A 23258-nucleotide genomic window follows, 5' to 3' on the forward strand; every position below is an offset into this window, starting at 1 on the left:
TAGCAAGTAGAGTAACTGAATCTCAGTATTAATTGCAGTTATGAGGGATTTCATATGTTTGTGGGACAAAAATACCCTTTTTGTTCCTAAATAGGCTCTCACACATCAAAAGATTTGGCCCAAAGTAAATGAACATCTTAATCCTACAGTGGGTCTGGAGTATTTAGATGTCAGTTAGCAATCCAGCTGTCACCAGGTTTCCTCAGTAACAGCAGTTTCCATGTAGCAGGTTTTGTTGTAAAAAACAGGAACACAAATAAAAACTGTTCTGGCAATACATGGAAAATAGAATGTCTTTTGGAACTGAACTGTAGAAAATTTGTCCCTAAGGCCACCTTGTGAAGGTGCAGCAGGAGAGAAAACAGGAATGCTAAAAGCTCATATAAATTTAAACTCTAAATTATTGAAGTTTGGGATTAAAATCAACGTGGGGTTACCCAACAGCTGCAGAAAAAGCAAGTGCCATGCCCAGGAGCAGGCTCAGCACATCAGATAGGCTCAGTGCTGAAACAATGCCATATGTGCGTGTATATATATGTACACACATGAATTATATGTGTTAAGCATGAACTATGCTGAAGGAGTATGGCTTATGCTATGTTAGTCCTCAAGTATCATTTGTTTAGCTATTTGCCAGTAATGGACTAATAGCTTCATTCTTCTTTTGTACATGGGGGATGAGATCTTTGAGCAGCAGGAGGCAGTGTGTACACAGCGTCTGGCTCTGCTTGTCGATGGCAGAGAGAGATTCCTGTGTAAGGCTGACTTACGTCAGTAAGTAGGGTACTTAAATAAAGTGATCATTTATCCAAGTAAATCATGGTACTCCAAATATGCAACTCTTTTTATTTTAAGTGCAAGCTTAATAAAATCGTAACTGGGTTTCATAGTAAGTGAAGTGAAGTTTAGAAGTGTTGGACACAGACTGAATACATTTTACCAAAACAGAGCACCTCAGTCCTCAGCTGGTACTATGAGGAATTACTGTCTAGTTAAGGAGCATGCATGTGTCTCTCTGGCCATCAGTCGGAGTCACTGCAGTAATGACTGATCTCTTTTACTATCAAAATGATGGACTGAATAATTATGTTTTTTGTCTAAGGCTTTCTTTACAGATGAATATAGCAGAGATCATCCACAGGATCTGGAAAAGCTGAACAGACTCAAAGATCTAATTGCTTGGCAGGTAACTTCTTACTGACAGCAGTCATCTGAGCCTTCATCAGCTATTCCTTTAGTCTGCTCTTTTCTATCAGGAGAACATAGCATTTAGATGACTCACTTTTACCATTTAATTTGGGGGGGGGGGGTAGGGAAGGGTATGTTGGTTGTTTGGGGTTTTCTTTTACTGTTTCCCCAAAGCAGGGAGGGGTAGAAGAATGAGATTCTTGTTACAGATTTTCCTGCCTAGTTCTGTGAAGAGTTCATAGAGTATTTTGAAAAAGGATTCATAGTAAAACACTCCCTCTTAGGCTATATGTTATGTTTCAGAGTATATATAGCTGTAAGAGGACTATCTATGTATTGTCCTGTTTAGATATTAGTAGTATGAACAATGACTTCAGTTCTTTCCATTTTAATGTGGACAACAGGAAGCATGTATTACTGACCCGTTCAGATCACTGCTGGAATCTCACAGCTATGACTCCTCATCCTCTGATGTGGCATGTGATTGCTAATACATTCTTGGGGATCTAAGTGATCCTGTCCTTCAGGTTTTTTAAAATCTGTGCCTAAACTGGAGAAATGGCTTAATTAAAAGATTCACATCATATTTCCTGAGGAGTGTCATTATTACAGTGTCAGTTGTTCGATGAAATGCTGCCAAGAGTCAGGGGTGTTACCCATAAATCTCTTTATGTCTCAGGGAAAGCAGCAAGCCAGAAAAGCACTCTGTAGAACACATCGTTTGGAGTGGTTCATCAAAAGCCACATACTGTGGGCTACATTTACAGTTAAAAGGGCCAGGTTTTCAAGCCCAGGTTGTATTCCCAGAGGCAAACCAGAGCATGACAAAAGTCATAAGCCTTAATGAATTTCTGGGGAAACAAACAGTTGCAAATGTTAGAAATTCTCTTGGGAAACAGCTTTCCTAGAAGTGGGTGTTCCTTGGTTTCTCTTTGTTTGTGGGGTTCTTTTTTTTGCATGAGAAATGGAGCGTTAGTTGCTCTCAGGAGTTACATTAATGCTCAGTGAACCTACAAGATTGCTGCTACCTGCCTTTTGTGTGACAAATAGCATGGAAGGCCATTAGGAAATATTTGTAAGCTCTATCTCCAGGGGAAAACTGAATATTCTGCCTGTACTAGCAACACCAAGGTTATTTGTTGTCTTGGTTTCGTTTGGCTAATTTATTTATCTATTTATGTATTTATTATTTATACATGTATAATTATATAACCAATAACATACATATATATATATAACCAGTACTGCAGGAACCCTTTCGCCCTCAAAGAGGAAAATCCATCTATAGGAGGTGGTAACAGAAAACCTGCTCTTTTTGCTTTTGCTCATTTTCATTCAAGGGAAAATGGCTCTCTTTATTGACCTAAGCATTTGTCATGATAATGGAGGGAAGAAAAACATGACCTTAGAAATCATCAATTCTATTTGCATTATCTAGTCCAAATAGGAATTATTACTATCTATATTTATACTGATGCTCGTCAATTTATACCAGTGCTGCGAGGGCTGGAGCAGCTCTGCTCTGGAGCCAGGCTGGGAGAGCTGGGCTTGTTCAGCCTGGAGAAGAGAAGACTCCTGAAGGGAAGACCTTAGAGCAGCTCCAGGGCCTAAAGGGGCTACAGGAAACCTGGAGAGGGGCTTTGGACAAGGGCCTGTAGGGATAGGACAAGGGGAATGGCTTTAACCTGCCAGAGGGAAGACTGAGATGAGCTCTTAGGCAGAAGCTCTTCCCTGTGAGGGTGCTGAGGCGCTGGCACAGGGTGCCCAGAGAAGCTGTGGCTGCCCCATCCCTGGCAGTGTTCAAGGCCAGGCTGGACACAGGGGCTTGGAGCAAGCTGCTCTAGTGGAAGGGGTCCCTGACTGTGGCAGGGGTTGGAACTGAATGAGCTTTAAAGGTGCCTTTGAACCCAAGCTGCTCTATGGTTCTATGATTTATGTCTATATGTCTATTCTATGACTGTTTCAGAGATGAGAAACAACAAGATTTAACCATTTATTCCTCACAGCCTTTGAAATGAATCTTCCAAATGGTTTTAACGTATCTATTTTATTTTACTCTTTTCTTAATGTTTCTTAATGTTTCCTGTTTCATTTCAATTGATCTCAGTTTGATTATTGATTTGAGTTACCAACCTTTACAGCTTCTTCTGTATCATTGCCCACCACAGGCTCTGTATAAGGTTGCTTTCTGAGCATCTGAAGTACTCAGTGGATTTACTGGTATAAATTGATCATAACACCATCCAGCATAAGGTGGTAATTTCTGTCTATGCCTGCAAATCCCTCAAAAGAGGACAAACACATCTCTGTAATAGATGGTCTTTAATACCATGTTTTTAAAAGTTATATTGAAATTGGCCTTTCTAAAGTAGGATCAAGTCAGTTGTGGACTGATGTTTACAGTATTATTTATGGGGTCAGAACACCAAACGGAAGCATGGAATTTATTTATTAAAATAAATGGATTTTACAGAAGAAGCTCCAAACATTAATGCAAAATGGCTATCCCAAAGGATGAGCAGCAAATCCAAAAAGCACAGGGGTAGAACTGAGCACAGTCAGCCTGGATAGTGCAAGCTGCCTCTGTTCGTGGCTTGAGTTGTTCATTGTTGTATTGACTATTTCTTGACGTGTGGGGAGAACAGAGGAAGTCTGCAGTATAAAATTGAGGAGAAAGGAAGAGGTCACCTTCAGTAACCAGACATTCACATACTGAATTGTTGCAGCAGTTGTCAAAGTGATCACATGAGGAAGCCCCGAAAGATTGATTGAAACCTTTCCCTTAAATTGCTTAATCCTCCATTTGAAAGAAAAGGGTATGAAACCACCTGCCTGGAATCCATTTGGATATCTTTTCATCCTACCATCTTTGTTGTAAACTATGGCAGGCACCTTCAGAAGCAGGTGGGATAGGAGTGTAAGAATGTTTTTAAAGGCTCACATAGTGTCTTTAATGTCATAAGGGATTAACATTAAAACACACAGGAGAGGCAGAACAGTCACTATGAGGCAGCCAACGTGCCCGAAAAACTTACTGAGCAAGCCCATTTTTGAAGAGTCCTTTGCATCTTCTCTTGCTGTTAGAAGCTGAGATCAACTGACAAATCTATCTGCCAATCACAGGAAGAGTTTTGCAGTTGGCTTAGCAGATACTTTAAGTGGAGCCAGAGGGGTTGTCAAACACTGTCTAATATTCTCACTTCCTCTTTTTTTATCCCCCTACTTAAGATACCTTTCCTTGGGGCTGGAATTAAAATTCATGAAAGAAGAGTTTCTGATAATCTTCGTCCTTTCCATGACCGTATGGAGGAATGTTTCAAGCATTTAAAAGTTAAAGTGGAAAAGCAATATGGAGCCAGAGAATTGGTATTGTTCTCCTTTCAACCTCTTTTGCAACTTCTCTTTACTTACTACACATCTTGCTGCTCTACACAAAAACACATACCAAACTTCTGCTTATGGGTTTTCTTGTGATGTGAAGGTAGTTGGACCTGAGTTCTGTAGTCAAAGAGTTGATTCAATTCTCTGATGTATCTGGAAGGCTTGGAGTATTTTATTATGTCTATTAAAATTACAATTCTTTACTGCCTTCTATGGAAGAAAAAGCAAATTTTCATGTTTCTTCTCTTTGTAAGTTTTCTTAGTGGTTTAGGGCTTTGATCTACAATTGATGTCTCCCTGTGCTAGCCACTTCCAGCTCTGCTGTGAAGTAAACCCTCTCATGTGGATAATACTATAAATATTAGTTGACACCAAGATGAAATATATGGGAATTGAAGGATAACTTCCAAACGCAAACTCTCCGGACAATTCTTCAATAAAATAGTCTATCTGAGCTTGTGCAGGCTAGCAAGAATGATGTTGGCTGCTTTTTGTGATTAAACAACAGTTGCCTTGGAAAAATATTTTATGTTGTTGCTTTCATGTTGATGAGTTTATAAAAGTATTTTTCTTCTGTTTTAAGGGAAAAAGTAGCAAGTTTCTAACCTAAATTTTGGATGTGTCCCTGCCCATGGCAGGGAGGTTGCAACTCGATGATCTTAAGGTCCTTTCCAACCCTAACTATTCTATGATATTGTGCTGTGTTACAAAGCATGAAAATGATGAAAGTTCTATATATTCATCTGAGTGTTTTTCCTATTTTCAGTCCCATGCCACCATCCTTGCAATAATAAAGAGGTTGTAATCTACATTTAGCAATATTGCTAATGCTTGAACCCTTCAGCACTCTTACAGATCAGCACTTCAGCAAAAGCAACCTATTTATAAGTTTGCAAGAGCAGAGAATGTTCTTTACAAATGGCACTGCTGCCCTTTTGCCATGTCTTAGACTCTCTGGTGGCTGGCCTGAACTTTTCACTACCAGAAAAGAAAAATATCCAACCAAGCTGTGCAGCTATTGTGTCTGTATCTCAGGATTCCAGCCATTCAAAGGATGAGCAGCATGTAAACTCACTGCATGTAAACTCTGCAAAACACTTGAAAGTAATTCTTGAAATAACAGATGTTTCCCAGTCTTCTGCTAGGTATTGGTCTTAGTGAGAAATGACAGCAGAAGCAAAGTGTTTGGGAATTTGGCACAAGAAATTACACATGGATTTTTAATATTTTCTGGACAATCAGAACATACTCCTGTACTTTTCATATGAAATGTTTTTTGAAGTTGTTCATATCCTGTTTATAGGATAGAAATTGAGGGAGGTTGGAAAATTAGTTTATGATTTGCATGCATGGGGAAATTCTCCAAAGCCCGTCTCATATCTCGACACTGATAAGCTAACTCGAGAGAGATGTGCCCACCCAGGAAACACTCAAACACAAAAAGAGAGAAAAGCTAACTGCACTCCACAAATTTAGATCCCAGAAGTCACCCCTGATTAGAAAGAAAACAGTTCTAGAATTAGCAAAGAAATGAGACCCTTGTGTGATCTTACTAACAAGGGTAACAGGAAGACATTTGGAATTAAGTCAGATTGTTTCAGTTAACTTTGTACCAGGCTGCAAAGTTTAATAAGCTTTAATTAAGCTTAATATTTCCAGTGTGACAGCTAAATCTTCTTCAAGAAGATCTGGAGTGGTATCTCCTTTTTCTCCTTCCACTGCAGAACATAAGTGTACTCTTCAACCTTTGCAGAGAGAGTTGGTGCTGCTTGTATGGATATGTGGTGACATGCAGAGGAGTCCTGTTCTTCTTCTCTGGCTACTAGGGCAATATTAATTCTGTCCAAATTTGCAAACATATAATTTAAAAGGCCACATTAACATACAGAGATGGCAGAACCTGTGGTCTTGGAGACAGAGCATGATTACCATCTTGGAGCAAGGACTAACTAAATCCATTTACCCGAGCAAGTACATTAATGGCGTGCCCCAGGTCTGATCAAAATAAGATCAGCAGACACTGTTTCTCTTCATTTCTTTTTCAAAACATACAGTTTATTATGGCAGTTGTAGTTTGTTTAGCTACTCACTGTGTCATCAAGTTTGGGAGGTCTTAAGCGTAAGAGTGTATTCAGCCAGAAGGTAATTAATGATAGCAAATAAGTTCTTTCATGACAGATGTGTTAAAACATCTGTACTATTGTCAAGACCTAGTGACAAGGGATGAAATGAGGTTCACACCAAGTTGTTTGATAGAATGTGGTTCTCTTTTCCATCCTACAGCCAGATTTTGATGATAAGAGAGTAGGACGGCCAAGGTCAATGCTGAGATCCTATCGCCAGCTGTCAGTTATTTCCCTGTCTTCCATGAATTCAGACTGCAGTACTCCAAACAAAACCACTTCAGAAAGGTTGGTTATGAATACAATACACATTTTCTTTCAGTACTGTTTTTTAAGCAGTTTTATGGGATGAAACTAAAAGACATTTTTAAAAAGTCATTCAAGGATAAAGACCATTAACAGTCTCTTCAGGCTATGCCAAAATTATTTTTAATAGTAGCTATCACTTCCTCCAGGCTTAGAGCCTCAGTATTGCAACCTTAATACACAAAATATACTCAACTCTCACTGAAAAACTGGCATTTCATTTTCAGAAGACAAGTGTTTTAAAATCTAAGTGACATTTCAAAAAATAAGAAAGCCTATAAAAAGAAACTTTGCAAGTTTCTTTTTCTACAGCTTTTAACTTAATGAGCATCTTTTTGCTTGTCAAAATTGGAGAGGAAAAGGACATCCTTCACAAAATTACTGGTAAGGAGGTGGAACATTTTAGTAAAGCCTGCAGTAATGTGACGTTTGCCTAATCTGCTTGTTTAACTGCAGCGCTGGGAAGCACAGAGGTTGAGAGGACAGTTATAGGTATACTGAGTAGATTTTTCACTCAGAAGTTGTTTTATTTGCTTTATAAATTATCCTTTGGGCACACTGAACTTCTTCCCAGCCAAGGTACATGTAAAATGGATCTTGCTGAGCAGTGTTTCATTGTGATTTTTTTCAAACATCTGAACTCCTTTTTTGATTCCTTCACGTTTTAGAAGTCCAAAGGTGTATGCCTCTAACTTGGAGTGCTCCTTCTTAAGATACCCCTCTGTTCTGGCATGATTTACGGTCAGTTTGTGGTTTAACACTACTTCAGTTTTCTGAGCTGCCTAACAAGATGTGTAGTATCACACATTATGAGAGGCCCCAGGCTCCTATTCCTGCCCCTCAGCTTCTACTCAAGTAGGGTGCAGCACACAGCCATGATTTGTGTCACATCTGCCAGCCCCAGGTCCCTAGGAAATCAAGACGCCTCTTATGGAACCAGACAGCTGAATCATGCAACTATTTTCAATTCTTATGATGCTAATTTATTTCTAGGAAGCGCAGGTCAATAGATTCACCAGGCTGTTTCATTTATCAGTTTTTATGTTGTAAAATAAGTTCAGGAGGGGAGTAAAGTAAGTTCAGAGGGGGTAAAGCCAGCACCAATTTAATATCTGTTTGGGTTTTTTTTTAATTAAAAATGGCCTAATTTTTGAACTATAAAAATTAGAGGAAGAGGAGGGAGATTTGGGTTTGTTGTTGTTTTGTTTTGTTTTTTTTTTTTAATCAATTATATGTTTTGTTGCTCAGTCTGGTGAAATAAATAGGAGAATACATTTAAAACATGACAATAAATACTCTGTTCCACTGTTTTCAATAACTGAAAGAGCATGTCAGCACCATCATCACTGCACGTAAACTTGCCATATGAGCTCTTAACTCCATTTAGTTTAGTTCTTAAGCTAATGCACAAACCTTTAAAAAGGGATTTGAACTCATATTAATATTTTACATTCTTTGCAAGATTTTAAGACAAGGTCATACCCCCTGAAGGTATTTCCTTTGTTTCTACAATTGCCAGCTGAAGTACATCGTATACGTTTTGCCAACAGTTTGCAAGGCTGCATAGAAAGTCAAAGGAAAGGATGACCCGCATTTATATTTCATGGGGAAATGACATCAGAATGCCAGTGGCTTTTAAAATATCACTCAGCAACTTGTACTTTTTTCTTTTCCTCCTGCAGCTTTGATCTGGAGGTAGTGCTACCAAAGCAAGCAAAAGCAGAATCAGAGGAGACTGCTCTGCAAATTAATCCTCACCCTGAAGTCAAGAGGAGAAAGTCCAAAAAAAGAACAAAGAGAAGCAGTGTGGTGTTTGCTGATGAGAAGACATCACCTGATATCTCTATGTCTGACACAAAATGTGTATGTTACTGACTTACAGTAGTATTTTATATTCCATAAAAAAGAGGACATTACTGCTTTGCATAGGAAAATAACTAAACCCACATAAAACTGCCATAAAGGGAAATATGCAGGATGCAGAGATGGTCTGCCCTGCTATGAATGAAACCTGCGAGGTGCTGAGGAAGAAACAAATCAGGCCAAAAATCAGAACGTCTCCTCTTGCTTATGATGACAGATAATAGAGCCCTGAAGTTGCAAATTTTGAATCTCGGTTAGCTTAAACTGGGGGTACTGCACTGGGCAGGTTCAGCCAGCAGAGAGGCAACTGCCTGTGCTGCCATTTCATGGCAGCTCTGCAGTCACGGCTGTTTGGGAAGTGATGAGCCCTGAACATTTTGTACCTTGTTATGGAATATGCAGCTGTTAGGAAACTGCAAGCTTGCAAACAGTGTTCCTTAAACAGTGCCAGACTGAAGTTTGGAATCACTGGCGTCTCTCGCTCCACAGATCATCTGGGTGCTTTTATTGCACTGCTAGATCATTAAAATGACTTATGGACAGAAACAATTTTGAAAGGTGTCCTCTTGCTATACAAGCCCTATGGAAATTAAATTGTCTGGCAACAAGAAATTGTTCAGTTCCATGGGGAGAGCATAAGTCATTTGATCAAAAAAAAAAATTGTAGGAATCATCAAAGGTAAAGTGAATTCAGTAGAAAGCTAAGATTCTTTTGGGGAACAAGGAGAAGCTTATGGAGGTTCTCTTAGACTACATGTCCTCAGACAAAAGAGAGCTATATAGCACAGTCATGCTTTGAGAAGCATTAATATCCAAAACCAAGCAACACCTTTGTCCTGTGATTATATTAGGTAACACACACCTTGCTGTGGAAATCTCACTGCTTACTGAGTCACAGGATTTTCTTTCGCTTCAGAAAAAAAGTGACAATCTTGCAGTAGCCAAGGGGGCTATGGAATTGCAATAGTCAGAAATGTATTCAAAACTTCATTTTCCTTTGCAGATCACAGCCAGAGCTGTCTGATGGCATTATTCCACAGATAGGATAGGAATATCATATATAAATCATCTCCCAAATCATGTCATATTTTTTAGCTAGTATATAATATTTGATGTGGACCCAGTTCTGATGCTTTTAATTACTTTTAGTTTACTCCGCAAACAATCCCCAAAAGGACTTGGGTTAGGCATAATAGTTTGGTTTTTAGTTATTTTCTTTTATGCTTTTTCACAAAATCTTGTTTTGCTTGCATCTTTGTTGCTCACATCTCAATTCATCATTAATGGACTTTGGTTTTTTTATTGGTTTTCTTTATTAAACAGGTGTTGAGGAAATATGAGTTCATGAGTGACACCAACCTCTCTGAGCATGCAGTGGCACCTCAGAAAACGTCTGTCCTCAAGCAGATGAGTCCTGTCAGTCGTTCTATGCCAGTTATTCCAGGTAAGCTGCTTACAGTAAGATGAGAGTTCTGCACTTTTTTGTTGCTGTGTTAAGGAAGCAGCAATAAAGGATTTGGCCCAAGCAGAGCAGGTAGTGCTGTCTGTGACTCCATGCCTCTGAGATGGAGATTACAGTAAGTGTGTATTGTGTGCGTGGGCTGGACTGCTGCTGCCACTGCTTGTTGACACTGTGCTGCCCAGTTCCAAAAGCATTGCTGCTGCCACTGCTTGGTGACACTGTGCTGCCAAGTTCCAAAAGCATTGCTGCTGCCACTGCTTGGTGACACTGTGCTGCCCAGCTCTAAAAGCACTGCTGTTGGAGCTCCAAATTTGGCTTTGTTGTAGTGTGGGCATTCTTCCTGCCTTGAAAGAGGAAAGGTCTATTCATCTTCCTTACCCCTCACAGCAGAGGGCAGCGTTTGAAACGGAAAGAGAAGATCTGTGCTTTGGCAGATGAATATCCCCAGAGGCTGCCCCATAGTAGGGTGTCAACTTCTGCTTTGAATGTTAGAGAGGAAGCCTCATAAGCCTCCCTCACAGGAAGAGGAAGGAAAAATAGCGTAAGGTAACTGCCCACTAGAAAGACTGACAACTGCATGGCAGAGAAGGGGAAAGTGTAACTGAAAGTGGATCTCATTTCCAGGCCAGGGTGTGTAAAGAAAATGTGCCCCATTTCCATGTTCTTTACCCCCTACTTCTTCCATAGCATATCTCATTTCTTAGCTTGCACTTCCTCTATCCCTCTCATTGTCCCTATCTTTCTAGATGCCTTTAACAGACATTTAGCACAACACAACAGACTGTCACAGCCCACTTCTTTTTCATGTATTTATCTATTTTTAATTCTTTGACCAGATTGGTTCATTATTTCACTATTCAGTTTTCATGTAATGAAGTTTAGCGCTTCCCCTCTAAACTTACTCAGTAAGCTTACTTACTTTTGTGTTCTAAGGATTTAGTTACAGTAAAAATATCTAAATTCTTTCTAGCCATTGCAGTAGCTCATTATTTTGAATTCTGCTTTGTCTTACACTCTGACTGTCCTGTTTTGGTTTTGTTTTGTGCAACCAATATGTTTCTGTTCTAAGGATTAACCCTGACGGTTGGCCCTGTGGCACCTGACGAAACAATTGCATCACACAGGTTGAGTCAACCAGTGTTTCCTTCCACCTCAGATGGTGACAAGAAAACCTTAAAAAAAAAGAAAGTGAACCAGTTGTTTAAAACAATGGTAAGTTGTGTGTGCTTATGGGGGAAGGAGAAAGTGTTGCTTCTTCAGGAATTCTAGGCTGTGAAAATGAAGTCATTTTAAAATAACAGAAGATTATATGTCAAACTCTTCTTCCCTCCCCCCCCCCCCCCCCCCCCCCCCCCCACTTCTGTCGTCAAAGAGAGAGGTGGAAGCTCTGTAGGGATGCAAACATGTGCCTCTGGCTGCGCTTGCTGAAGCACGGGGGTACATCTTCGGGTGTTTGAAAAGCAGCCCCGATGTGCAGTTCTGCTTCGGGACCACAAGAGGTCTCATGTGACCTAGTCATTTACTCGGATTTGCGTTTGATAACGTTTATTAGCAGCAGAGGAAAGCGATTGTTTGTTGCTCGATTTAATCACATGGGGCAATTAGCGCAGGCAGCTGAGTAAGGTAAGCATAGCATATGTGGCAAAACATGCACAGTGTGGTCAGTCTCTGATGGCAGAGATGCTGCTTTCGAAGTAGGATTTAGCTTATGCTGGAATAGTTAATGCTGCTCAAAACAGGTTGCCTTTGAAGTAGAAAACCTCTCACTCATTTCTGTGGAAACTTCCCACAATTAAAACAATTGATTAATGCATCGTATGAAAGCAAATGATGTATATTCAGTGCAGATATTAAGATTAAAATGTTAAAAGGTTTTCCTGTTCTTTCAGGTAGCGGGTGACATTTAATGCAGGTGCAGGTAGCTACTGATAGGCATAATGCATAAGCATTCTGTGACACCTACAATGTTTGATGTATCAACTTTGCTGATCTTTCAAAGCTAAAGTTAATTTTGTTTTGGTTTAGTTTATTTTGCTTTATTTTGTTATTTATTTTTTTCTGATGGATAGGTTTCATTGCTATCCATTTGTTTCTGCAGTGTTTCAAAAAATATAAATAGTGACTTCTGGGACAACTGAGCAACATTTAGGAAAATCTGCACTTAGGTGTGTTCATAATAATATTTTCCTGGTAGGAACAAAATTAACCCATTAATTTGAAGTCTGTAGGATTTCACTTCAGTTTATCACGTACTTGTTCTTTTCAGACCCCAGAGTAACAGCTTTTCAGTGTGATCTCATCCAGTCTCATTTAAACCTAAATAGGATATAAAATGTCCCTTTTTATAAGTCTGAAAAAGGACTGAACAAAGCTACAAATCCACTTGTATAGTGCTTCACAGCACAAGTTGAATCATGTGGACAGGTATAAACACAGGTTTATGGCTTTGTGGAACAGAGAATTAATTCAAAATATCCAGGATTTGATCAACATAATCTTTTCTCTAGCCACAGCTTGAGGCCACTAGCTAGTAATTAATATAAATATTACCATACATACTGAATCCAATGCAGCAGTCATTTTAACATATGGCACTCTGTTCCTCTTGTTTTCCAGCGCATTTCCAGAGTTCTAGAAGATGGAAAGCAGTCTGTGGAGCATTATTTCAAATCTTCATCTACAGATCTGTGATTGAGTCTGTTACAAGACCACTTCTCAACTGAAAATAATTATCTATACATACATCTCCTATTTTAAAGTCCCAGCTACTCTAAAGGAAGTTCACATAGATGGCTAATAAAAAATAGGAACAACACTATTAATAAGCTCTGATAAGTGACTTGTGATACATATACAGGAATAACATTTGAAGAAAATACAACAGGACGTGTCCACCAGGACATGCAACAGAAGTTCACTGAGCCTTTGGGCATAGAGTTCAAAGGACATTGGGTGTTTCCTGATGACAAAATTTACTCCTCAGAAGAAAGATGTATTAAAAGTCCACCTACAGTGCTTGCTGTATAATGTAAGTCAGATCCTGTTCTTTTCAAAGAGGACAGAAGTTACATTTTTTGTAGCTGGTACAGACACATTCCAGCTATCTTTTAACTATTACTGGCAGTGTAGTCAAGGCAACAGATGGCTCAGCACAAAATAGCCGCTGACAATGTACTCTGTTTCTGGATTTACAGTCCTTGGATCCCTCTGCTGCTCCCAACACACTGCTCTGTATCCTCAGTCTTTCTCAGGGTGATGTCTGTGACTCTGACACCATATGCCTGAGTTATATTCAGAACAGTGGCTATCATGTTGAAAACATGGGCAAAAGTTTATTTACACATGTATGAGTTGCTATTACATCCAGCAGCACAATAAACAAAAGCTGGTTTTTTGGCTGTTCATCAATAAAATGTTAAAAATTTATTTGCCTTGAATGTTTCTCCCTGAAATCTCTAGATATCATTGATAGGAGGTAATAGTTTCTTACTGACAGCAAATGGAATTCTATGAGTCCAAGTCTTCTGCTTTCAAAATTGATTTTCTATGTCTCTCCAACTCATGAGGTAGAGTTGGAGGATGATCTCTTGTTGGCATAAAGCTACACGGCACTGCACGTCGGCATCTGAGGATTCTGTAGCCTGTCGGTTCTTTCTAAAGGCAAGTATGTTATCCACATATAAACATGAATAATCGATTTTCTTTGTTCATCCCTCCATGTTTCAGATACCTACGTGGGTTTGTATTAATAAAATATGACCATGAGTCATGCTGTGGATGGTAGAGGCTGGCCTTGCTGCCATTTGCATGGATATGGGAAAGACTGAGAGGTTAAAATTGTTCCTTGATGAACAGTTGAATCAATGGGAACACATCTTTGGTTTGTTCTGAGCATAACTATTTCTATAAACACTTTTATGTTCAGCATGAATAATTGATGTAATGAATTTAGCCTCTCTTTGCAAGTTGTCAGTGTGAAGCTGTTTTCTACAGGAATAATTAGCAATTGTTTTCTGTGAAAAGTTTGAAATGTTTGCCATTGGAACTAATACTGTGCCAAGAAATACTTTTCACTAGAATAACCATAGACAGCAAACCAAAATGGGGCCAGTTTAACAGTAACCACAGTATTTGCTGGCATGGATACTGAGGGACTTCTTGTTTCACTTGCTTTTTGCAGAAAATCCTGTGGTACTGCTGCTGAGGAAGCACAGAGGAAGCACAAAGTTTTTCTAGCAAAACAGCTCAGTTTAATAGAGCAGGTTATCTGGGAGTGGAAGTGAAATGTTGAGGGGTGCATCATCTTGCTAACCTAGAGGAAGAGAAGAGAGGGTACTAAGGTTGTCCTTCAATACTATTTGCAGATACACTGAAGAAATACAGATATCACAAACTAAAGTATTCTAAAAGACAAGGCTTTTTTTTCTACTGAGAATGAGCAAGAAAAGGATGATTTAGCAATTGTTTCTTCTTTGTAAAGATACTTGTTGAAGGATTTCTTTTGTTTATTGCATATTGCAGCTATGTTTTCATGTAAGAGTGAGAGTTTTAGCTCAAGCTGTTATTATAAATTCTAATTTAAGTACTGTGATGAAAAATAAAAATGGTCAAAGAATGAAAACAAATACCAGGAAGGCAGGAGCCTGTCTGAAGGAAGTTTGGTGTTGAGTCTTTAGCTATTGGGGCAAGATTGATACGTGTGTTTTGCTTGGGGTTTAGTATAATTTTTGATGAAGAGCTTAGATTCACCAAATTTACCAAATATCAGCAAAAATCCTGATGGTTGTCCCACATCACAGATTTTCTTCTTCTTGCCAGACCAGTTTTTGATCTGATTCAAGCCTGAAATCCGGTAAATCAACTTTGCAGCAGAGCAAAATTAACTAAGAAAAGAATAACTGCCAAGAGCAAGGCACACATGGGACTGGAATTTTAAGGGCGTTTGGACAACAAGCTCCAGCCATTCACAAGTTTCCAGGAACTGTGGATCCTGGGGCTTAGTCCAGCTAAACAACATACTGTGAAGAATAAGTGATGCCCTGGGATAGCAGAGTAAAAGTATGGCAATCTGGCGACACCTCTTTGAAATTGTAAATCAGCACCTATTGTCATTTCTGTCACAAGCTGAACAGGTACTGCTTGACATTGCATCACACACAGTCTGTAACCTTCTTTGTTAGACAGTGGAAACTGAGAGTAAATAGAATTGTAGAATGGTTTGGGTTTGAAAAGACTTTAAAGTTCATCTAGTTCCAACTCACATTGGGCGCAGTGGGTGCCGTGTTGGTTATTCTGTATGGAGTCCACAGGCACATTAGGCTTCACTGGAGCTCTTTTTTCATTTGCCTTTTTGATATTCCTTGGTCTGGCTTTTGGCTTTTTCTCTAGTTCTCTAATTTGTTTCATCCTTTCTTTAAGGATTCATTAATTCTGTATTCTTACTCTCTGTCTTGGGACACCAGTCTTGTGGGGGGGAGAAAGAGGATTGTATTTCTTCATAGTTTCAGAAGTGCAGAATATAAAATTAACAATTTCCTCCTTTTCTAGCCTATTCATAGTCGATAGATGGTCACAACAAGCAAGTTACATTAACTCAGAACAGTATGTTAAAATAAAGGCAATACAGCATTGTAGAATTTCCCGGGTGTGTTACTAATGCATCACATGAACCTTAGTAGTGTAGAAGACTGAGAATGTGAAATGTGTCTAATTTCATCATGCTTAAATTGAAGCAACCTTGTGCCATCCTGGTCTGTGGAGAGCAGACCTCATATAATTGACATGGTGGACTATTCTGCTTTCCACAAGAGGTTTGAGATGCAGAGGCAGTACGCTCCCACAATTACTAAGACAAAGAATCTGTACTATACAGCTTCCATAAGAAGCTGGAAAATTCTCCATTTCCATTCTCAGCCATCAAGTTGCCTGAGCAGTGATGAGGAGTTTCAGCACCAGCTAGTAAATTCTACTGTGTTTTTAGGCAGCAACCATTTTACTGTAAAAACTGGCTGAAGAGCAGCTCCTAACCTGAACTGGCAAAGAGCAATAAACCCATGCCAAGCATTTGTTCACAGTTCTTAGAAAAGCAGGGAGTGAGCAGACAGGTTAATGCTTTTATGACATGTTACTGAAGTTACTGAAGTGTCAGTGACAAAGTGGATTTAGAGATTGAGTTGCTCCCTTTAACCCATTTGATATATACAGCTTTTGTTGTTTAGCTACTTTGCTGCTTGCTTCATTGCTAGTGGCAATGATGGAGCAGAGGCTTTTATTCAAAATGAGTTTAGGGTATGTGTGAAGAATCCTGCAAGACAAAAATCTGGAATGATGACAGGAAACTGCTAAGAGGACTTGGATGATCTGACTTGATCAGTTTGAATAAGAAGTATCAGCAACTCTACAACTGAAGTCTGATTAAATCACACAATACAGTCCATACCCAGAGTCATAATGAGATTTTACACTGATTGTAATAATGAGTAAAAATCTCTGCTTTGGACTATGATAAATCCATAAATATTTTATTGTACTTACAGCTATAGAGATTCTGGATCAAGCTGTTCACTAATGTCACAGTATTGCAGCAGCTGTAGCATGTCAGGCTTATTATGAGGGATTTTTTATTTCAGCCCAAGTAAGAGCAATGGAAGCATCTTTGAAATAATGATAGAACTTAAATCACTAAGAGCTTGCCAAGCTCCCAGGTAGGTCTGTTCCACCCTGATCATGGGATGAGGGTGCTTTTAAACAAGAAAAGCTGTTAAGCCAGCTGTTAAACCTGATTTTAAACTCTCAAGGGAGGGCAGGAGAAGATGTTTTGTTTGTTATGATATCTGATTTCTCTTTAAGTCAGGTCCAGGAGTTGTGTTTAAAGCCATCTAATTACATCTTTCTCTATGCGAACTTGCTATTCTATTTTAAAGGATATTACTTTAGCCATCATGAAAAGACTAAAAGATCCTTTTTTGTTCCAGCTTCAGAATAACTCCACCAAACAAAGGATCCTTCTCATGTAGAAATCTAGAGAATTCAGCCGATTTAAAGCCAAACTGTCTTTTGTGTCATCTCTTTTTTAAAACTATTTCTGAGGAGTGAAAAATAAAGTTTAAGGATCCTTTTCCTCATTGATTTTTGGAAGTGGATATCCCCATCTTGTTACATGATTATTTTTTTTCTGAGGAATATGGAAGTCTATGGAATAAGTTTGCAGCCATCTCCAAACCTGGATGCCTTGGAGTAGTCACTAGTATTATAGTACTTCTATTTCCCTCCCAGAACTGAGTTTCTGCTTGCTCTTAGGCATTCAAGGTCCTTTTGAAAGGGAGCATTGAGCAACATTCCAGGGACTGCCCTCAGTTGTAAGGACTTCAGCATAGGCAATGTTTGCTGCTATGAAGTGAGGAGAGTAGTTGTTCTTTATTGACTCAGTCTGTAATTTTCTATCCTGATTTGCTACTGTAATGCAGTGTGTGCTAAAGATTAACACTGTAAACGAATAATTGCTCTGCAAACAAAGCTCATGTAGGCCATGGATTCCATAAACTTTAAAAATGTTACATAATCAGGATTTTAAAGCAAGGACAGTTTGATCTGGTAGGATTTTGGCTAGAATTATCCCTTTCAGTATAGGTCTCTGACTTCCAGGATAGCAGAAAGCTCCATTGTGCCATGAGTGATCTTTCATGTGGCTGACCCTAGAATTAGACAGACACCGAGTGTTCGTAACAAATACAGTTTCATGAGTATTAGTGGAGGTCCATATGTGCCCCAGTGTGCATGGGTGTATTCAGCCTATCTTTACTAACAGGTTAATGTGAGAGGCAGGAGTGGTCTCTCATTCATAGGCCTTCCCTTTACCTTGAATTAGTTCAGCTGATGGTAGCTAGCTGCTGATGGTGTTGCAATGGCTTTAAGTTGTGATTGATTCAGAAGGCACACGAAAGTTGACGGGGATCAGAAACTAGTCCTTTAAGGTATTTATGCCCTGAGTTGGGCGCTGACTGCCAGTAAAAGGATGGTCATGTAGCAGGAATCTTCCACTGTTGTAACTAGAAAAGGTCTAAAAAAACCCTCTGTGTTTGACAGATATATTGAGGGATTTTCCCAGAATGTTTTTTAGACCCAAGAAAACAGCCCTGGGTAGAGTTGCTTTAGATGCAGCTCTTTTAGCTGGGAATATCATATTTTATCATACAATAAAGCATGTGGATACCTGGATTTTACAGATACTGAGAAACATGAAGTCCTTACTACCTGACTTCTCAGTCATGCTTCAGTAGTGCTTTGACACGCTCACTCGTACTAATGCACAGTGCCTGAATTTATAGAATCTGTCTTAACAAACGCATTTAGGCTTCCTTCACGAGACAAGAAAACAGAACTATTGGAGATCAGTACTGGAAAAGAGAAGAGCAAAGGAGGCAATCCTAAAAGAAAGACAAAAGTCTCTAAACTTACAGAATTTTTGCACAGGATTTCAGAGCAAATGAAGGATTCTAATACGAAAAATTTACAAATGTTTGCATATTCAATTGGTTATTTTGACAGATCCCAGAATTAGATCTAGAACTATGTAATACTGGTAAGGGGCCAGCGATCACGCCAGTGTAAAAACCTGTTGCGAAGTTATCTCTAGGGGAGATCGCGACTGATTCGATATATTTCCCAGAATTGTCACTAGGGGGAGATAAGAAGTTGCGATACTTTGCGATATAATGGATCTCCAACTACCCAGATACTGGAAAACTGAAGTGGAGCAACTGGAAGTGCAAGGATTATTAACACTGTAAATCATCTTATTCACAAGTTAGATGATCTTAGTTTACTGCAGTTAAACCCTGGTACATTAAAACAAGTTTATCTATGACTGGGTGTGTCTGTAGAGTAGTTCACTGCACTTACTTGTTCCAATTCACTTATCAGGTTTAGTTGTTAATTAATTTTCGCCAAGTGTTTGTGTTGTGTAAGTACCAAAGGGCGGAGAACATCGTGAACGGGGCGGGGGGGGGTCTGAAAAATCCTTGGTTCTGAAATGTCTTCTCAATAAGATCTCCATTTACCTTGTGGAGTGGGAGGAGCTGATTAATCCAGACAAGCAAATACCTTGATGCTGAAATCTGACTGAAACAGAAGTTTTAGCATGTCACTTTTTCTACTTTAAATTTTAGCATGTCACTTTTCTTCCTTTGTATAAATCCTGCTGTGCCTCTTGCTGAAATACACAATAATTTAAATTGTAAAGGCATTTGGAAAGGTGCACAGTTTAATTTCCATGGTAAATACTATGTTCATACATCACCTCATTTGATTTTAGCACCATTTATTCGTGGTATGAGCAGATATTTAGTGGTAAGCATGAACATATAAGCAGATAATCTGAAACAGGCAAGCATTTCAGATGTTTGGAATTTGGTAGCAGCAGCAAGGTTCTCCAAGTATGATCGATTGAAGTATCTCTAGCTGTACTCATTTCCCACAGATGAGAGATGCCTGGGATTCTAACATGAGAGGAATTTGCAGCCTAAGCTCTCCATGTCTGGCTCAGACTTGAGGTATCCCTCTGTGACAGGGCTGAGCATGTCTGTGTATCTAAATGCAGCAGATCTCATGGAAGCCACCCGCAGCCAAATGGAAGCTATAGGTCTCTTGCCTGCCTGCGGCCTGTCATGATTTACATATAAGTCAGGGGACATCTAATCCCCTCTGCCGTATTATCTGTGGTAAGAAGGTGGATGGCTTTTGTTGAAGCAGGAGTTATGACTACTTTTATTGCACAGTTCTCATAGTGAGAAAGCAGCTATGAGCCCTCATAAGGTTTTACAGTCTTCTAAAACCCCAGTTATAAAGTTCCTTTAAAAATCCGCAGTGGTTTCCTTCTGAAAGACTTAAGAAGTCTAAGGGCATTCTAGCATTGCAGCATTTATGGCTCATATCCAAATGATCCTGTCTTTTCCATTAATTTAATGTTCAACCTGCGTTTCTCGATATAAAGCCCAGTTCCCTTGTTTTGCAATACTGTAGTTTACATTTTGTATGCTTTTGGAAGGACCTTGAGATGACATTGTTTCACCTGCTACACCTTGTTTCTTCGGATGGTGTAGTTTATTTTGTGGGCAGACAATTACTGGAGTAAGACATGAGGACTTCTACATGTAATCTCCTAGACAGCTGAGATTATAGATAATTCATTTTTATGTGAAAATATGTTATTGATGGATATGGGAATGTTTCTGATGTCAGTGTGTGATGTGTTTGAAACAAGGTAGGCTGCTTGGTAAACTGAGTTGGAGAGGAACTCTTTCCTTTTAAAAGCAGTTTTTCCCTCATCTTTGTTACCACATGAATAGCTTGTATGAACTTTTCTTCAGCAAGGTGTTAAGCTGTGATAATACACCACAACTGGGGTTATACACAGTCTTAACTGGCAATATGTATCAGGATCAAGAGTAAACAATGAATTGAATTTCTGATGAATTAGTAAAGTACCTGATGCAGACTGCTTTATATTGTCTATATGAGGGACAAATGATATGCAGGATGTTATAGAGTTGGCCAGGATGAAGCTACTACTACAAAATCTGGTACCTGTGTGAGCTATTAGAGTGGGTTTGCACTATGTTATACTTTGCATCATGCAGGCATGGTACTTTTGATTTAAGTTCTCTAAAACAGTCACCCTGTGAAACAGCTTGCTGACTTAAAGGTACTTGTGAGACTAGCAGGTATCATGCTTTATTTTGCTTTATTGTTTTGAAAGATCCAGTTAAGAAGGGAAGTAGGAGTATCTCGGTCAAAGCACTACAAATGTGTACAGCATTCCGCATATTATTATCTACTTTTTGACACCTGTGCTTCTGCTCCCTGCTGTGTGCTGGTGTGTATGCACCTCTCCCAGGTCACTGCATTTCAAAAGCACTGGACAGGTTACTTTGGAGTCTAAGTGAAAATGCTGAGGAATCCCATTTTTAAAGGAATCAATCTGAACTTTTCATAACCCAAGATTTCAGGCAATTATGGTTTCTTTTGTTCAAGGGCAATGAGTGTGAAGAAATATTAATCTTGGCTGGAGCAGAGAGGTACGTAGGAGTTGATCTAAAAAACCCTTATGGACATCAACAGTTTTGCAGGGGCTTGGCCTCCACCTTGCAGGTTCTGGAGTTTCACGTAAGAAATTGAGAAAAAGAAAATATTCAGATAACACAGGAGCTGACAACAGTCTTTGACTTAACAACAATCTGTGTTTGATCAGGCTTCCAACTGGTAGAGATGTGCTTTCAGGGCTGTACAGTACTGTACTGCAGTAAAAAGAAATGTTAAAAACATGACATGACGAATCTGTCATGGTTTAACCCCAGCTGGCAACCAGGACAGCATCCTGCCTAGAAGGACCTCAACAAACCCAATGCTTTTGGAAGTAATGATTACTAAACTCTGACTCCAGCATCAGCCTCTGTTTTATTTCTAGAGTTTTTGAGCCCTAAACATGATCTGTTAGCATAGCTTGGTCAGCATATAAGATTTCCTCAGCCTCTTTATATGGAAGCTACACAATTTTTCCTTCTCCTTTTTCCATTTCTGGGATTGTTACCTTCTCCTCCCAGCCCTGCCAGGACCAGGAGCTTTAGGGGTGAGGGGCCCAGGACAGTATTCCTGGATGGACTCAATTATCTCCAGTTCTGAGCAGCCCTGCTCAGCAACCACAGTTTGAGCAAAGTTATTCTTTCTTTGCTGCCTTTTGCCTGCATGTGAGCATCCGCATCAGAAGTGCTGTACAGGAACATGCACTGCAGTGACTCCCGAGTAGTGAGGTGTGCCCATAGGACTGGCAAAGGACCACTTTTACTGGCAGTCTTTATACTCTGAGCTGAGTAAATCAGCATAGTCAGTTGGAAGAAAAAATGTTGCTGATGGTATTGTATCTCTGCTAGAGGCTGTGCCAACACACACATGCCAGGGAGGGATCGGACCTTTGCACTTCCTTTCTGAGCTCCATGGGCAGAAGCCTGCAGTTGTCTTTGTACTTCATGTCTCTAAAAGCAGTACTTGCTATTCTTCACCCTTGCTTTACCTAGTTGTGTGTGAAACTCTGCTCAGGTGGCACATCAAGGTGGGTCTGGCAGTAACATGCATTCTCAGGCAGCGGTAGAGCACAGCTTGGACTTGACCATGCTAAAAATGCACTGCACCAAAACTTCAGAAAGATTAACGTACAGAGGAGGTTTTACAACCTTCATCAGTCTCTGGTTGCAGAAGTAATATTTTCTTCCTTTGTAAAGCCTGGCATCGCTTCAAAGCATGTATTCACTCAGCACACACTTCAGTGTATTTTAATTGTAATTTAGTGTGCAGAGCCCCTCAAGGAAGAAGTATTTAGATGCGACCCATGGAAGTCCATGAGGCAGTTAGCTGAGTATTTACTTCTTGGAATAAAAAAGCTCTACGTAGTAATAAATTTGCAAGTTTTTCTTGTTTTTAAGAGGGGGGAGAGGTTGGCACTTCTTAAATGTTTTGCTCCTCTTCTGTAAATAATGGGTTGTATTATTAGTGATATTTGTAACTTTAATATTTGCAGGACTACAGATTCATTTAAAAACATAGCTATATGTCAGTTGATTAGGAAGCTGTAGGCGATTTTGCTCAAGCAGCATTTTGCAAGTTTGTAACTCAGATTCTACAGAGAAAATTATTATTCCACATAGCTTTCTTGAGGAGGGAGGTCTCACATTATTATATCCTAAAAAATTAATCATTTGGGGTTTCTGTCCAAGTCCCATTTTGCACAGAAGTTGTCATTTAGAAAACAAGCCAGCCCCACTATGTTCTGCTTCATTTTTGTCTGTTTAATGTGTATCTATCTCTGCATAGGCTAGGCAGCATTTACAAACCGAATTCTCAGTCATTCAAATTAAAATAGCAACTTGCTTATCCCTAGTTGT

The 23258-nt window shown here is 39.4% G+C and overlaps 1 protein-coding gene across 2 annotated transcripts in view; it reads left to right on the forward strand.

The window, feature by feature from the left end:
- Positions 1-13760, forward strand: part of DOCK2 (dedicator of cytokinesis 2) — a 168386-nt gene extending 154626 nt beyond the window's left edge. For both annotated transcript variants that reach the window (XM_061456404.1, XM_061456405.1), the window contains exons 46-52: positions 1103-1186; positions 4417-4554; positions 6853-6980; positions 8681-8861; positions 10185-10305; positions 11393-11535; positions 12940-13760. In XM_061456404.1, coding sequence (XP_061312388.1) covers positions 1103-1186; positions 4417-4554; positions 6853-6980; positions 8681-8861; positions 10185-10305; positions 11393-11535; positions 12940-13014 — 870 coding nt within the window. In that variant the 3' untranslated portion in view covers positions 13015-13760. The remainder of the gene's footprint in view (positions 1-1102; positions 1187-4416; positions 4555-6852; positions 6981-8680; positions 8862-10184; positions 10306-11392; positions 11536-12939) is intronic.
- Positions 13761-23258: the final 9498 nt, after the last annotated feature.

Source organism: Pezoporus flaviventris, unplaced genomic scaffold (assembly GCF_033815535.1).
Source record: "Pezoporus flaviventris isolate CSIRO_AGI_PZ_B2104156 unplaced genomic scaffold, CSIRO_AGI_Pfla_v1 ptg000023l, whole genome shotgun sequence".
Taxonomy (NCBI): domain Eukaryota; kingdom Metazoa; phylum Chordata; class Aves; order Psittaciformes; family Psittacidae; genus Pezoporus; species Pezoporus flaviventris.